Source organism: Gavia stellata, chromosome 13, assembly GCF_030936135.1.
Source record: "Gavia stellata isolate bGavSte3 chromosome 13, bGavSte3.hap2, whole genome shotgun sequence".
NCBI classification, from domain to species: Eukaryota; Metazoa; Chordata; class Aves; order Gaviiformes; family Gaviidae; genus Gavia; species Gavia stellata.
In genome coordinates, this window is record NC_082606.1 from 13,962,336 (window position 1) to 13,979,620 (window position 17,285).

The 17,285-nt window shown below is 39.6% G+C and overlaps 1 protein-coding gene across 1 annotated transcript in view; it reads right to left on the reverse strand.

The window, feature by feature from the left end:
* Nucleotides 1–13,382, reverse strand: part of BNC1 (basonuclin zinc finger protein 1) — a 75,448-nt gene extending 62,066 nt beyond the window's left edge. Inside the window, exon 1 of the mRNA XM_059824126.1 lies at nucleotides 12,893–13,382. Coding sequence (XP_059680109.1) covers nucleotides 12,893–13,382 — 490 coding nt within the window. The remainder of the gene's footprint in view (nucleotides 1–12,892) is intronic.
* Between the last annotated feature and the right edge of the window lie 3,903 nt (nucleotides 13,383–17,285).

The following is a 17,285-nucleotide window of genomic DNA, read 5'->3' on the forward strand; positions in this document are numbered from 1 at the left end:
GTAATGAATTTAAGTTGGACACCTTGATCTACTTACCTACTCTAGTTGAAGTGTCTATAGAAGCAGTTAGTTAAACACTAGTCTGCACAGTCTATCACTGCACAGACGAGCAAGTTTTTAAACGGGAAGTAGTCAGCCTGAGCTGAAATACAAAGAGATAAATTGCAACTTATGATTTCAATTAAAGACTCCCTTAATACATAAGAAACAGTTCAAGAACTGTTCAGAAAATAACCCAACACTGCATTGCTGCCACACGTTAGCAGCAGTTTCTCTTCTTACACAGAGGAAAACGGCACCAAGCAGAAGGACTGTCAGAAACCTGCAAGGTTAAAGGTATACCAACAAATGGAAAGGTCAAAAGCCTATTTTTACAGAGCACTGAGCCTAGCTATTTGTTGCTTTGTACTTTTGGGAGAGGGAGGTTGTAAAAAGAAATTAAATCTGATACCAAGACATAACATCAAGCAACTGTATCTAGACTGCAGTTTTCTGAAATATTCTTCTCATACAATAATGAAAAATCACATGGGCAACTGCACTTGGTAGCAAATGAAGCACAACTGGATTCTGCTCATTGAAGCTAACAGCAATATATGACAGTGGTGAATTCTTGCTATTTAAAATATATGATTTAAACATGTAGAAATGATTCTAAGTTCCCATTATGCTGTATTCCTATATATGCTGTACATAATGTACTGTTATCTTTGATTACATCATACAGTAATCGATTATAGCCAGCCCTCTACCAGCAGGAGCCTTCTTCATTCCAGCTGCCTGATTCTTGCAAGAAGCTCCATCAGGCCTCTCAAAGGCAACCATAAGCTTCACACTCTCCAACAGCAGAGATTTTGCCCAGGGTGTTTAAGGATCTGCAGGATTTCTCCCCCTCTCCACTTCCTCCATGGTGCTCATTTATAGTAAAATAGGGAAAATGCTGTTGGCAAGAAGATACAGGAATTATTTCCTTCTCTTGCTACTTTGATGATTCCCCTTAGGGGACACAGAACAAAGAAAATCAGCACTGGCAGTAGCAGAGAAGATCCAAAAGTCTCTTTTAGGGCAAAGGACACAGGTTGTGAAACAGGTCTCTTCTGGATGTATTCAATACAATTCAATTGTAAACTCCACATACCTGACTGTACCTTCTTTTATGTTCCTACAGTGCCTGACGCCTCATGCAACAGGGAACCGCACGACCTCTACTTCTGACAGACAAAACAAAAGAAAATAAAAAGTAATTGCCCCCCCCCCCCCATAAAAGGAGAGTTCCTACAAAAGGCAATTAGGGGATTTTTCTTCCTTTAAGAAATACCAATATTGTCTCAAATTCAAGAATGTTTGCAGAAATTCACCAAGAATTGCTGTCTCTAGTGAAACGTAACCATTTTAACACCACAAACATTGAATACCTTCCTTAATCCAGGCTTTACCTGACAAAATATAGACAAATAATACAGGTAATTTTACAAAAAGCAGCAAATATCTGAAGTACACATTGTTTTCTTGTTAGTTCTTGACCAGAAGACACTCATTGTTTAACACATAACACACAGCAAGCTAATCAGCGAAGCAGGGTGATTCATGGGACCTCCAATCTTGCAGAGTTCTGTATTTGCAACACTTCACTTCAAGAAAACTAACGCCTGGAAGTTCAGGAATACCACTTGCTGGACTTTCAGCTCTGTGACCTGTATGCAGAAATACTGTACCACATCTGACTTGTAAAACCTGTGATTATTTACTAGATACACTGTACAGTGACAAGTCCTTTCCAAAAATATATTAAAAAAATTGGGTTTGGGAAATCTGTCAGCTTTTTAACTTAGAGCACCGACATCACCAGCACATACCTCTCAGTCAACTAGTTGCACCAGGAAAGGCCAGGCTGGGGTGGAATATGTTGCACAGTTCCTGATTCTTTTTGGTCGTCAGTGAGACCCACTGGTATAATTTAAAGTAGGACTTCATATGGTCATAGATAAAATATTTATTACAAATTTTCAAAAGCAAAGATACCTGATCCAAGACTTTTCACAAGTTTTGAGAATAACCAACGCTAACTAAAAGGTTGATTGATACAACAGTGTTGAGTCAGAACCCCCCCCCTAATTTACAGTGGTATAAACGCAGAATGAATAATTCAACTTGTAAACTCATGCCCTCATGTCTGTTTGTATGTGTGCACATATACACAGTCATGCTTACACACATGAAAAATGAGTCCAAGACACAGGGCTACTTGAAAAACAAAAGAATATTCATGTTTTGGCAAAATACTATTTTGCTTTTACTGGCATGTAAGACCAGGCTGCACTAGGCATATTTTAGCAATAATGATCAAAGCACAGGCTTTCCCTGAAGATTAATGACTGGCTAAGAGGATAGTTTGAGGTCTGTTTACCCCAGCTGGTCCTTAATTCCCAGGAAAAGCATCTGCAAAGCTTATTATTGCTATAAACTTAAGATGGAGGGAGGGGTTATGCTGTTTCAAATGATATGTACAATGACTTTTTAGAGACTTAACGTCTTGTATATTAGCCAGACTGTTTAAACCATCTCTTAAAGAACTATTCATCTTGAAAGTAAATAACTTCATACTTCCGTAGCAGTGCACTTCATGTAAGCACTGCAAACTCCTTTACAACCAATTCATTAAACCCCCCCGCTTGCCTCTATGGCAAGTGAGGAAAGAGATATACAAGGATCATTTCGCTCTTCATTGAAATACAGCTACATCTGGGTGGAGAATGAAAGCTATTTAACAGCAGACAGAACTCCTACGTAATATTTAGGACCAAAAGCAAAGACTATCATATTTACTTTAAACTGAAGAGGATTTAGCTACATAGAAAGCAACTGCTTGACCTAACAGAAGCTAATGTGTAACACTGTTGGAAAACAGGCATGTGGTTTTTCAGACAGATTGTGAATCTCTTACCCACACTGCTGATCAGCTACTCAAAGGAATAATTTCACTGATTTAATGGAGGAACAGTTCCAGTTTGAGTAAGTAGTTTCCAACCTGAATCTTATTTACCACAGTGGTCAAGAATGTCACAGCTCACCAGAAGTTCCCAAAAGCCTGCACTTAAGATAGAAATGTTATTCCTTAAAATATATGGAATTCTCAGTTATGATGAACTTGCATCTTAAAATACAAAAAATGAACAGCAAAGATACTATGCTAAGCTTAAATTCACATCAAATTCTGGATTATTAATAGTAACTGGTCCAAGGAGGGGCTATGGATTTTAAGTTATTGTAATGTGGCAACCAACTGACAGGTTAGATTCAAATCTTGAAGGTGTTTCATTTAATTGTATATACGTTAGCAATCATGTTTAGACTTGAAGTAGGCTATATACTATACTTTCCTGTATATTTTCCCACAGACGTAATCTAAACAACAACAAAACAAGTTGTTTTTAGCATCATTATGAGAAAAAAATAATAACTGGATGTTCCAAATTAAGCATGTGATTCAAACAGTCTCTTTATAAAGGATGAATACACCAAACAGGACTAATTTATTAAGACTCCAATGATCGAAAGCCTATTCAGGGCTAGCAAAAATATTCATGGCCTTGAATGGGATTTGCATAAGACAAACTTGTGTTCTAAAAAACCTACCTTTTCTTGCACAAATAAAGCTGCTTTGCTATGTAGAGCAAGATTCAGAAAAGTATGCAATAGTTTTGCCACTGAAAACCCCTTTTCTGCTTGCATCCTACTGAATTTTCCTTATCTGTCACTCTGTTATAAAAAGACAAGTATAATAATTAACACACCTTCAATTTAGGTCTCTAGATTCTTCACTGTCTGTTTGTAAGGTAGAGAGTAGACTAAGTGAACAAAACCAACCCAACCCAGTGGAAGATAGTGTAAAAATGTATTTCTAAGTATTTATTCTCATTATCTGAAACAGAGCTCTTAAAAAATGCATTAAACTTCCTCAAGTGCTGCACTCACTTTGGGAAGATGCGATTTTGGGAAGATCCAAAGATTTTTGGAAAACCAACTTCCAATGTGTTTGAATTTATGTGTGTGCCTAGATCCTTTCCTATAATTAAAAGGGCCTTTAAAACCATGAGCCCATGGGCTTTCTGTAGCTAGTAGGAATGATCCTTCTCTCTGACAACTTTCAGCTTGTTCCAACATATCTCCTAAATGAAGGTATCCATAAATGGAAAAGAAGCTGATCTCATTTTTGCAGGTAGGTGTGATGCAAAACAGCAGAGTAACCTGGTTGTTAGACACCCATTCCTATACTTACCGGGAAAACACTCTTTGGACATTATAAAGGGCCACTGCCTGATCATGACAAGACATGAGTAACGTAATTTGTAAGCATAGTAACGCATGGTATTTCTAGTCACACACGCAACTGTGAAGACACCAAAGGAAGCAGAAGAACTCTGCTGGTACATGCCTTCTCAAACCTTTTTACTTTCATGCATACAGTGGGGTGACAGGACAACGGTAGTAAAGCTTTTATTTATGAAAAATGCTGATTTTTATGTTTTTATAAACATATCACATCTATGAAAGATGCTGGGTAGGCTGACTTTATTTATTAGCACGTCACTGTGTCATCTTACACTTCATCACTTTGTTCATTTCCTGGTTTACGCATATATAATGAATCCATGTAGCTGCCTTTTTTTTTTTTTTTTTTTTAATTTGGCCTTGTGTAGCTGAGCCATTTTCTCCAGCTTCAGGCTCCCTCCAGATGTCCTGACTAGTCCAAATCAACATAATTCTGAGAGAGAATACCTATGATATTGTGATCCAGTTTTTTTGGTTTTCTTTTTTATTTTTACTACTGATATGTTGTTTTAATAAAGTCTTATTGGCTCCATATTCCACTATTCCAGACTACTTCAGACAGTTACAACGTATGAGCTCAGATGGTACTATATGAGAACACAAGAAGACAAACATAAGATTATACGGAGATCCCAACAAACATAACTGAAATCAAATGACCTGGTAATCCAAACAAGATTCAGACGGCAAAGATAATCAGAAAGATAATCCACTGAGTAATACATATTCGATACTGAAGTCTTCATTGCTTTTTAGCTTCTATTGCATCAGGTATATCACCTAGACCTGTGCAAAGTTAATATAAAACAATGCCAAGACAGACTTCAGTGTACAAAGAAAGGTACCAGAAAAGCAACTACTTCACTGCTTCGAAGCAAGTTAATGTAGAATCCCAATACAATTCTAGCTGCAGAACATCTTAGGGAATGCTGACATTGTCAGCAATGTTTCAAAACACGATCCTACCCTAAATCTCAGAAACAACTGCAAATTTCTAAACAAAATTGACAAAGCATCTCTAAAAACAGTAGTTTCACAGATGTTCCTGAGTGTATAAACTGATTTGTAGTATTTTTATCATACATGCCAGTGTGTTAAGATGAGAAGAACTACCCAGCTGTCAGTGTGAGTAACTGTCTGGCAAAAAAATTTCCAATTTAAAATACCCCAATAATAGCACAACACTACTTTTTTCCTTTAAAATAATTGCAAACTCAACAAATCAGATCACAAAAAAACCCAGGAAAAATAATTTAAATATGGGTTTAAACATATTGTTTTATATGTTAAACATAATATTTTAAAAACCTAATTGTGTTTCTTCCTCAATAAGGATTTAGCACTGCTCTTGCTCCACAATCAATATGAGTTTTACTGTAACAATAAGGAAGGCAGGATTGGTTCTTCAGGTCCTGTTACAATATTTATCCTAATACAAATCAAAAAAATAGCATCCCTGACTTCAGCACAAATACCCTTTATTCCTAGGAATGTCATTCATACCTGAATCCACAAAAATGCGTTTCCCAATTTGGAACTTATATATTATGAATCAGGCTCCAATTTCAGCATCAACTGGATAAGTTAGAACTTACTCAAGCATAGATACCACATTGAGCTCTGAGCTCTTATGATATTTTTAAAGCAAGCGGTATTTTAGAAAACTGGATTGCAGAGAGCAGTTTAATTCACTTTGAAAATACACGAATTACTGAAAATAATGGAATTATCATCCAAATAATATATGTCCAAAACAATAGAACTTTACCCGTAAGACTTTATACACATCATGCTGTATCAGAAAAAATTTAAATACTAGATATGACGTTGATACTTAAGCACTAGCAGCTTCTATGACTACATCTGTATTCTACTATCATGAAAGCACAATCACATTTATCATTATGCTTTAAGAAAGTGAAGCAGGGAAAGTAATTTTATCCTATAAACGAGACCACTGCTTTTGTAATAAACTTCTGCAAGTTGGGGTTATGCCTTAACTTATTTTCTGAGAGAAAATTAAGAATACTGGGAAAACCAACACTGTTCAGTGAGTTGCTTCCAATAAGAATAATAAATAATGCTTCAAGAGACAAGAATAATTTAACGCATCCTGTCAAAGAAACAACCAACTTGCTTCACGTAGTTAACATTTATTATATGGGGATACTTTGACAAAAATCCACAGTACTCATTTTGTTCCAACTACTGTAATTATTGAATATTTAACTGTGTCAGGATAGAAGAAAGGGAAGAATAAAGTCAAATTTATTATGAAAAAAATGCTTGTAAACCTATACTAAAACTTAACTTCCTCTAAATGTCAGATTCAAAAAGATGCCAAACCATGAACATAATATCCTTATGTTTGAGCTCTGTTAATATATCAGTTAATTATCCAAACCATCTTTAGTAAAGACAGTTAATTCCCTACTTTCTTCATCTACTGTACCCGTTATATTTATTTGCAAATGAAGGTCCAGAAAGTACATTTATTTAAAAGTTATTTACAAGCATCTTCGATGTGCCTCCAATGCAATGTATCATCAGCGCAGTCTTTGATTTAATTGTTGCCGTCATTCATTTTTGTGCACTAACACATGTAGGAGTTCCAAACGCCAAAATACTCTTGCCTTTTTTTCTGTGCTACATACCAGATTTTGTAACCTGTGTCAAGCTACCTCCGATGCTTACAAGTTGTGAACAGAGGCCAACAACGAGCCTCCCCAGACACTAAATCATAATCTTCATGTTTTTCGTATTTCACATTCTAGCCACAGTTTCAACATCCATACCCCGTGACATTAGGGAAGGATAAATCAACAAGGATGACAGCTCCCTTGTAGAGACTGGTACGGCCTTGGGATCTGCCACACCCAACACCCACAGCTTCTGCCAGATGTCTTGAAGAGTTTTGCAGTATTAACCCCTTCAGGAGTAACTAAAGGGTTTGTGCTGAACCTTTATTAAGTAATTGCTCTTTCTTTCTTTGTAGAAAGAGGAAAAAAACCCCACCCTTGATCCAGCTTAACAAAACTTTGACTAACTAAAAGACAGATAGTGGGCTGTCAATGATAATTAGCAAATCAGTCCTTGTATTTCCTTAAAGACAGGAATTAGAAGCTGAGAGTTAGCGTTATACAACAGGCTTTCTTTCATACCATGCTGTGGTCCACATGTTTATCTAAAATGACAGTAAAAATTTCAAAACAGTTTTATGTTCACTTTTTCAGACCTAGGACACTGCTTTACGTTCTTGGAATCAGAATGCCCATTAACTGCCCTTCAGCCAAACAGACTATTCAGGCCTTAACTCAACAGGATTTCTAATCCAAAATCCGTATGGTAAACTCTACAACTGTTTCTCTGGGTCTGATCTGGCCCCAGGGACACAAATTTGCATGCAACTTCTAAGTTTGTGAATAGTCCCTGGGCTTAAAGTTGCACATGTGCTTAAGTACTTTGTTCAGTCTGGGTCTAAGACAGTTACTTTAAAATGAAAACAGAAGCCATGTGAAGAATAACACTGTGAAAAACAATTTTCCTTCGTAAATATTGTACCGAAGGAAAAAATGTAACAAAATAAACACACCGATTTCTAAGAGCACATACTGACCCAACAGTAGGTAAACAGCAGCTAAGAGCCATTAGCCAATACTAATGCGTGCCAGGCATGAATAAATTTTATTTAAAAATAATAATAATAAATTTGAACTATATCCAAGATTCCTTGTACACTATTGCAGGTAAAAGTATCTGTGGATATAAACAGCAAGCAAGTGATCACAGCTCTCAGAGTAAGACTGGCCCCTATTCTTCACCTAGTTTATTTTGTGGATTTGAAAGTACTTATCTAGACAGTTTCATTTGTCTTTCCTGTACAAAATGTGTCCACCTCTCCAGTTTGTGTGTGGCTTTTCATTATAAATAACTCAGTAGAAAATATTGCAAGGCTAGCACTATTGACAAATGTACTTATGAATACAGGACAAGAGGTAATGGCATTAAACTGAAAGAGGGTAGATTTAGATTAGATATAAGGAAGAAATTCTTCACCATAAAGGTGGTGAGGCACTGGAACGGGTTGCCCAGAGAAGTTGTGGATGCCCCGACCCTGGAAGTGTTTGATGCCAGGTTGGACAGGGCTTTGAGCAACCTGGTCTAGTGGAAGGTGTCCCTGCCCATGGCAGGGGGCTTGGAACTAGATGATCTTAAAGGTCCCTTCCAACCCAACCCATTCTATGATTCTATGAATATTGTACTTTGTAAAACTACTTCTGATTTGCTTTCCAATAGGCTAGGATTCAAGTTGAACATCAGTATTTCTTTAAACAGTTACAAAGAACACACTTCAAGTTTCCATCATTTGAGGAAGAAATTATACTGGAAGTAATAGTTACTTCAGCTCTTGTTGAAAACATACAATAATCAGTGTTGAACTTGGTCAGAAAAAATTAACATGTCTGCAACTATTTTTCATTTGGGGAACATGCCACTAATAATGTTAAAAACACTTAAAGTAACTATCCACGGTTCACAAGGGACAAACTCACATGCAGTTCTTATAATTTAAATTAATTGCTCATAAATATCAACACTGATGGGCTAAGGGCTTGTTCTCATTTACTAACATTTCAAGACAGAGAATTAATATTTCATTGTATGGTTCGCACTAATATCTTAAGAAGAACTTTTCTCCCCAAGTTTTTTCTTTATACATGTGTTACACAAGTTAAAGGGTTAAGTAACCATTATATTCTAAAGAGCAAACTGTTCGCCTTAGGGCCATCTCCTCCTTACTCCTGATGAATTGCCTGACACTTCATGTATCATACATTACTTTTCACTAGGAAGTAACATTTGGTTCCAGTCATGGTGTAAGACCTGACTTTGGAAGTATGAAGCAATATGGGATAGACCAAAAAAATTAAAGTACATCATCATCTGCTAAATAGTCTAAATCTGCTAAATATCTAAATAGTGATATACTAATTTACAAATATGTATGTTTGTATTTATAAATGGGCATAGAAGTATATAAAGAGAATTCCATGCATTCTGAGATGAATAAAAGACCAACTGTAAGAATCAATATTCTGAGTGACAAGACACTTTTCTGGACTAGAATGAAAGAAATGCTAATGCTATTGAGGGCTTTGCACTAAAAATGTTTGTTAGAGATTAGCTAAACACAAGCATAACACTTAAAGTTATTTTTTAAACTAATTATTACAAACAAGATTTAAGTAGGAACAGCCCAACAAGTAGCTGGCAGAAACCGACCTACATTTCAGCACAAAGGCACAGTATGGATTCTTTTCAGTGTATTCTACAGAGGAGAGGAGGTAAAAACTCCTGCTTGGAACAACAGCAGGAAAGCAAAGGCAAAAAAGTAGCATTGACTTCTGGTTTAGATATTTTGGTCACAAAACATTTAGATACTTATTTCAAACACAACCCTAGATGTGTTGTCACTTGTGTGTGTCAGAACTTGCTCAGAAAGTACAAAGGAAAAAAAATAATTCTACTTTCCAGTGCTCAGCTTTTCCAGGCTATTCGAAAGCCAAATTAACGACTTATGCAAAAATCTCTATAAAACCATACTATCCAAAAATACTGTATTAACTTTGTGAACTAAAATACCTCGGTAAGTAGTTCAGAGCCATTTACAAAGCTTTGCAAATATTACATAAGACAGCAAACCAATCTTTTATAATTAAAAATGGTTTGACGTTTTTATTAGGCAGAGATTGAACTTCAAGAAGTGGCTTACAGTTTTCTCTTAATTTTAAATATATTTTCTCTTGCTGTCTTGCTTCCTAGCAAAACCTATGCTTAATGGGTAAGATTTATATAATCCTGCATCACATTACTTATCGAACTGCGTGTTTCAGGATATAAATGTCCACCTGTAAAATGATTCAAGCTAGAGAGACTAAGATCAGGTGAACAGGCCTGGAACTGTGTGCTGCTCCTTTGTGGAGGGCAGCTCCTCCCATTAACTATGCATCTGATGCTTCTATGATGGAGTACTAAAGAAGGAATGTGATTTAAAAAAAAAATAAATCAACAGACAAGGTCTCGCCACTGAGGAAGGAGGTGGTGAAAGCACAGCTCTTAGGTGGAGGTTCTGCTCCTGGGCTCGGCCCAATCCCCTCTGTGATCTTAGGCAAACTGATCGTAAGACATGAGGGGTTTCACGTGCAGCTCCCACTGCCAGTGCTTCTCACCTCTGAATCATCAGTGCACCTTCCTCTCTCTCTTCTATGGATGGGAAAATGAATGGTTCCTTACCACAAAGGTATGGCAAGGGTTAATTCATAAACATTTATAAAGTGCTTGAGACTGCATAAGCTCTGGACTGCAGGGTATGCACGGACTGAACATGAATTTTAATCAAAATACCTCTATTAGATGAAGGAAGTGGCCAGTGTTACAACAGGTACCAGAACACAGAGGAGAAAGGATGCCTTTTTTGAACATGCCGTGTTCAAAACATTCAGATGGTGTAGAAGAAGAAAAAAATAAATTGCTCCTGCTGTGAGGAACAGAGGACAAGAAGCATGCTTAGGTGACAGACTTTAGGAGAGATGGGGGATAGGAATAGATGGGCCAATGCAGAAGGTACAGAGCTCAGGAATGTAGATTTCTCAAACAATAGCTGTCAGCAAAGAGCCACAAAATACATTTACAAAACAGAAGTCTGATCTCTCCCCAGTTGGCTTATTTAACAGCCTGTTTATTGTTACCAATAAGCCCAGTGAGGTGAAGATCCGGTATGCAAAGTTCCTTCTACAGGCTCTGCGCTTTAAACCCTATTGTCTAGCCAATGAACGCAGTTCTATGGGTTTTACTGCAGAGTTTTTTGCTTAGGTGAAAAATAACATTGAAATACATGTTGAAAAAAAGAAGAATAATACAGGTTGCAAAGCTGAAATTTCCCCTGTTAAGAAATGCCAAAGGGCTTGCACGTATGCGTGCACCACAATTCGGTTTTATGTCTTATAGTACGATTATCCGATTATTCCATTAAAAAGGACAAAAGACGTATCAAAGATCCCCAGTAAGTCAGCATTATCCTTTATGTGTGCTGAGTGAACCATGTCCCTGGAAGGAATACAATGATAAATAATTAAGTACCGTAATGCAGAAGGTGGCTGGATTAAGGTAGTCCAGGCAAACACCATTCCTAATTTGAGAACCTGGCCTTATAGCCTTTTCTTTTTCTTTTTCCTTCTCTCAAACATACAGCTTTCTGCATTAGCAAGATGGTCACATATTTGGGATTGTGGGTGGCATTCATAAAATGCTCAAAACTTACAGCCAGCCTTCTTTCCCACCTTCACTTCATTGAAGACTTCCATAGCTATCTTTGGCATCTGACTTTGAGCAATGGTGTTTTGTGATTTATCTGTCATAGGTTCTTGTCCAGCTATATGTTTGCACATATAGCTGACAGACTGCTATGTTAGCTAAAATCATTAAATCCTGCGTGTTTGTATTTTTGGTTTGCTATCCCAACCAGAATTAATACCAGCACTCTTTCTAATTACAATGGTTTAAAAATAAAGGAGAGGAGGAAAAAGCTAGAATGGAGTCAGCCAGTATAAACACCAGTAGCTGAGGAAATATCTTTTATCCACTCCTTTATTCACATGAGACCATAATAGAGCCAGAGGACTGACGGGGCTTTTCTGGTTGCCTTTTTTTTTCTTAAGTAGAAGCATCCCCGAAAGATTAAAAAACCCTTGCTAATTCAAAACTGCCCTTCAAAGCAGTCATACAGCAACTGAAGAAGTGACCAACTAAAGCACACATCAAATGAAATGGTGTAATTAAGACAATCTATTTCACAGATAAGCAGTTCAATCTTTTGAAGGGAATACATGTGCTGATTTGGCTACAAGAGGAATTGCAAAATGGGTTCCAGGAGAAAATGTATTAGGATGTAAAGGAAAAAAAAAGATAAAGCATTTTTTAACTTCCTGTAGAGTTGACTTTTTGGTTTGTAGAGAGCTTTGTACATGAAAAGGTCACATTCACCTATGAGTAATAAACATAATCAGAAAGTTGGCTCACAAGAGAGCTCAGCCAGGTTCCAGCCTCTCTGTAGTTGAGAAAGAAAAGGCACTCCCAAACACAAGATGGGATGTTTGAATGCAGGAGGAAAGAAACCTTAAACATTAACTTAGAACACAAAAACATAGTGTTTTCTGTAACTCATTAAAACTTGAGTGTCAAAGCTAAATCTGAGAATTTACCTTAAGTAGCAGACTGAGTAGAAAGAACCCAGAGGGTCTTCTGGAAGATTCCTGATGGTAAGCCTATGATATTGCTGTCAATTTTTTCAGTGATTTCGTGTACATGCGTGTGTATTTCAATAATTCCCTATGACCACAGAAACATTTCCTTTACTGCCGTTTAAGTCTTTACAAGGTAGTAATCAACCATCATCTAAATGCACAACGCCTAAGCGTTCTAATAGAAAGGGCAAAAAATCATGTCCTCTGGCAGTTTAAAAAAAAAAAAAAAAGTAAAAAAAATCGAGGCCAAAAGCAACCTCGCTCTTTCCCGAAGCACGGGTAAGGGGAAAGTAACCGTGCACGCGCCCGTGAGGCGTTTCTCCCCGCGCCCTCGGGGACGCGGCGGCAGAGAGGCTCTTTTCCCGCCCAAGCGCCCACCGCGCCCTCGGCCGTTCGCGCTCCCGGGGCCGCCGCCGCCGCCACCGCCGCCCCAGCCGCTCCGCCGCGCTCCATCCCCCGCCGCCCCGCGAAGCCGCCGCGGCGTCGCGGGCCCGGCCACGTGCGGTCGGCGGGGCGGTGCCGCCGGGCGGGGAGCGGGAGAGCGGCGGCCGGGGCCGGCCTGCCAGGCTCTGAGCGCCCGCTCGCCTGGACAGAGGCGGCCGCCTCACGGCGCAGTCGGGCCTGACCTGGCCCCGCCGGCATGGCCCGGGCAGGCACCAGGCGGCTTTCCTGAAGGCGCCATTGCGGCCGCCGGCCCTCCCGAGAGGCTCCAGCGGGGTTTCCCCCGTTCCCAACGCCGCGCCACATAACCCCCAAGGTCCCCTCAGGCCGCCACTGGAGAAGAAACCGCCCACCCGCCCCCGTTCACCTGCCGCGAAGATACTTACGGGCTCCATGTCCGACGAGGCCACGAAGCGCCCGGTTCAGGGGCCGGTCCTGAAGCGACCCGAGCCTGGCGGCAGCGTCCTCTCTTCTCCCAGGAGAGGCGGTTCTGTCCCCCTCGGGATTTAACGCCCGCTCCCCTGGCCTGGGGAGGGTGACAGGCTGATTGTCACCTGCGCGGCTGTCACCCCCCCGCTGGGCGGCCCCGCTCCGCCCCGCCACACCTGGGAGCGCTTTGCAGCCTCGGCCCGCGTCGGCCCCGGCCCCGGCCGGAGGGCGCAGCCACCCCGGCTGTCCGCCTCGCCAACCCCGCCGCCGCGGTTCCCTCGCTATCAGCGAGCTCCCCTCAGCTGCGGGCCGTTCCGCCAGAAGCGCGGGTCTGGCGGCGCCCTCGGCCCTCCGCGCCCGCCGGCGGGCGTCCGCACAGCGGGGCTGAGCATCGCCAGGCTGAGGGCGGTGCGGGCGGGGGGCCGAGGCCAGGCCCGAGGGGTTCCGGTGGCTTTCGGAGCCACTTTGGACATGGAGGCAGTGCTTCCGGCTTGGAGGAGGCCACAGCTCGGGTATGGCGAGGAGCACGGTCCTTGACTTATCCAAGCAGTCTCTGGTGGGCATCTGCCACCTGTGGGGCAGGCCCCTCTCCAGACCCCTGCACCCACTGAGGGAAGGTGCTCAGCCCCCTTTGGCAGGGGGTCGCCTTTCCTGTCAGTCAGCACATCCGCATAGAAAGAGTTTCATGAAAAGTCTGAATTTGGCTTCTAAATCAGTGTAAAGTGGGAGTGATCCCACATCAGTGTGTGAAGTTACATCAGTGTAACACTTGGGCAAGTGGCAGGGGAATTAACCTTTTCCTTCTCTTCTAGAGGCTTCCACAGCTAAGAGGGGCCACCAACGTGGTCAGGAACGGAAAAGTGAACAGCTGTCTGAATTCCATTTATCTTCCCAAGAAGATACACTCATTTAGAAATGCTGACTCAAAGGTATGGATCGTATGGATCACTATATGTATAAAAAAAGAGACTACTGTATATTCATTGTGTGCCATATACAAATTATATTTGTGCATACCATGTACACAGAACATAAGGGAAAAATATCTTAGCACCTTCTTGCCAAAATAACTAGTGTCTTTTTAACTGGTCTAAAAGGTTATTATACAGTTCTGGAAGATCAATTTGCAGTTTTATTATTTGTTAAATAATGTGTACTTAACAAGGATCACTGTACATGATTTCATGTACCAGCAGGCATATATAGTTAGATGCTCATATGATGTACAAAATTTGAACCCTTTAATCACTTTATGCCCTCTGCATTGTCTTCGTGAAAACAGTAACTAAAGTCAATCAACTATCCACAGTTAATCACATGAGAAAGTGTTTATGGAATCAACTTACTAATCAGACAAAAATGTTCAAATAATGAAATAAATTAAGCGTATTACAGCAAGCAAACTGAGGACGTAATATGAGATTTTTGATACGTATAATATCTGCACTGAAATTCTTTAATGCCATGTGTTGTTATAACTATTCAGAAAGCAAGCAGCTTTTGGGGGAAAAAGTCATATTGATTTAATGCTACAAGTGAAGTTACTACTACTCTTTTTTTAGTCTTACAATAAAAATGTGGGCAATAAATACACAACAGAAAAAAACTCTCTTAAATGAATCTTTTGTAAATGTATGGCATACAGTCACCAAAATAATGAAGTTCACTAAGCCATAATTTTTCTTCTTCAAGTAAATGGGTCTTTTCAAATTCAGAAGGTTTAAAATGCATATGAATAATAGAGATCTTATAGACAACTCATTCTACACACAACTCTCCTGTTTTATGTCATGATCATGATGATTCTGAAACAGAATCAAAGAATCTTCAATTCTATAAACAGGAGTTTAAAGACTCATTATTTTCTTATTTGAAATGAGTCGATGCTGTAAAAGCATAGTGCTGAAAGTCTGCCAAGCTAATAGTCCAGTGAGCACTAGGAAGACATTAATTTTATACCTGGAATGAGTGTATACAGTTTCCATTCCATTTAGTGAAAGGGCTGGAATGTGAACTAGTGTTTCCTTCATGGTGCAGTGTTGTGTTAAACCCTGGAGTAAAGAGTCGGCCTCTAGAACAGAGATAGTCTGAATTCAGGACTGTGACCAGCTACGGATGTTAGTCCACAAAAAGTAAATCAAAATGGGATGTTTGAGATGCTTACTTGCATTTTTTTGCCCAGTACCAGTATTCAATAAAATAGTTGAATACTGGTACTGGTACTCTGAAATCAGTGTGAATATTTGGGAATGCAAATATGTTACAAGCACTTCTGTTTACTTTGAAACTTGCATATATTAAAATGGAGAGGTGTGTGCTAGCAAGCACGGTCTCCTCACTAGAGAGCTCTGCCTGAAGTATAGCCAGAGTTGTAATCTCCAGGTGTGTTCTCTCTACTTTTCAAAGGATGCTTGATCAATAAAAAGAGACAGAGTGAAGGCAAGGCAATGGATCTACTTCCACAAACTAGGTTAGCCAGCAGTAACTAGCAGATTCCATTCAGAGTTCCAGACTAGTTTTGGAGACTGTGCCTTTAAAGGTTTTCAGAGAAGTTCTATTAAATTGTTTTTTGTTTTCCTGTTGCTTACTGTTGACTGTTCAGAACCCCAGGAATGGATTTCTGAAAAAAAAACCAAACCAGGCCTTTTTGATTATTAATCACATTAAGGTAATTGGTGCAATATATTGGGTCATACTACCGGGACCCATATATTGGGTCATCCTATTGGGATTATTGAAATTTTGTTGTTCAGTGTGAAGAAATGTACAAGGAATGGGAGGATGACATCTCCTCCATACCTTTTCCAGGGCAGCTGGAAAAGAAGGCAAACATTCCTTGCTTGGAGGAGTTCAGTCTAGGTTACTGAGCGGGAAGAACAATGCTGAAGGAGGGATTTTTTCCTAAGCAAAACTGTAAGTAAATTGTATTCCCAAAAGATTATCAGTTCCTAACTGACGTTCTTGGTCAGAAGTAAATGGCATAAGACATCGTGAATATTTGGAATGTTAAAGAATGATCAGAAGGAGCAAAAGCATTGTAAGAGTTGTTCCTTTATGCTGCATGTCATGCGAGGTTGCTATTCCAGACAGAAACATACTGAGGTAGGTGACCACACCTCAGACATTTGTGAGAAGAAGAGGCATTGAGTCATCATTTTGTCCAAGAAAATCTCCACAGGCAACAGTTACAACTGGTTGATATATCAGGGTCCTACACCTAGAGACTTGCATAAGTAAATGAATTGACTGCTAAAACAGGAAATTGGTAAGCCAGGGAAAGCCCATTTAAAAATATTTGAAAGAATGGCTGGGCCTAGTGGAGTGCTTAGCATAACACTAAATTTCAAATAAATACACAAAGTTCATAGTTAATTTTTATAGTTGGCTGAGGAAGAAGTGTGAGGAACTGTATCTGTAGAAGATTTTGTCAAGAATAACTTGGGAACTTTTTTCAGTTATGTAGAGATTCGTATTACACAATGCTAAATACAAAACCAGATAAAGTATTCTTTTTTTCAGGCTCTTTGTATCTTAAGTATGACTAAACACAATTTTGAAGTAAAAGCACATAGACACACAAAACTTAAGGCCAGGGGTTTCATTAGCCTATATTGTCCAAATTCTTAAATACCAGAGATCATTACCTTTTATTCTGACTCCTGTGTTTAATTCATTAATACGCTGCCACTGGAGACTCCAGCAGCCAAGGAGACATTCTGGACCCCAGATCAGATTATTTTCTGATTTCTGTTCTCCAGCTGTGATGACTTCACCCCATCA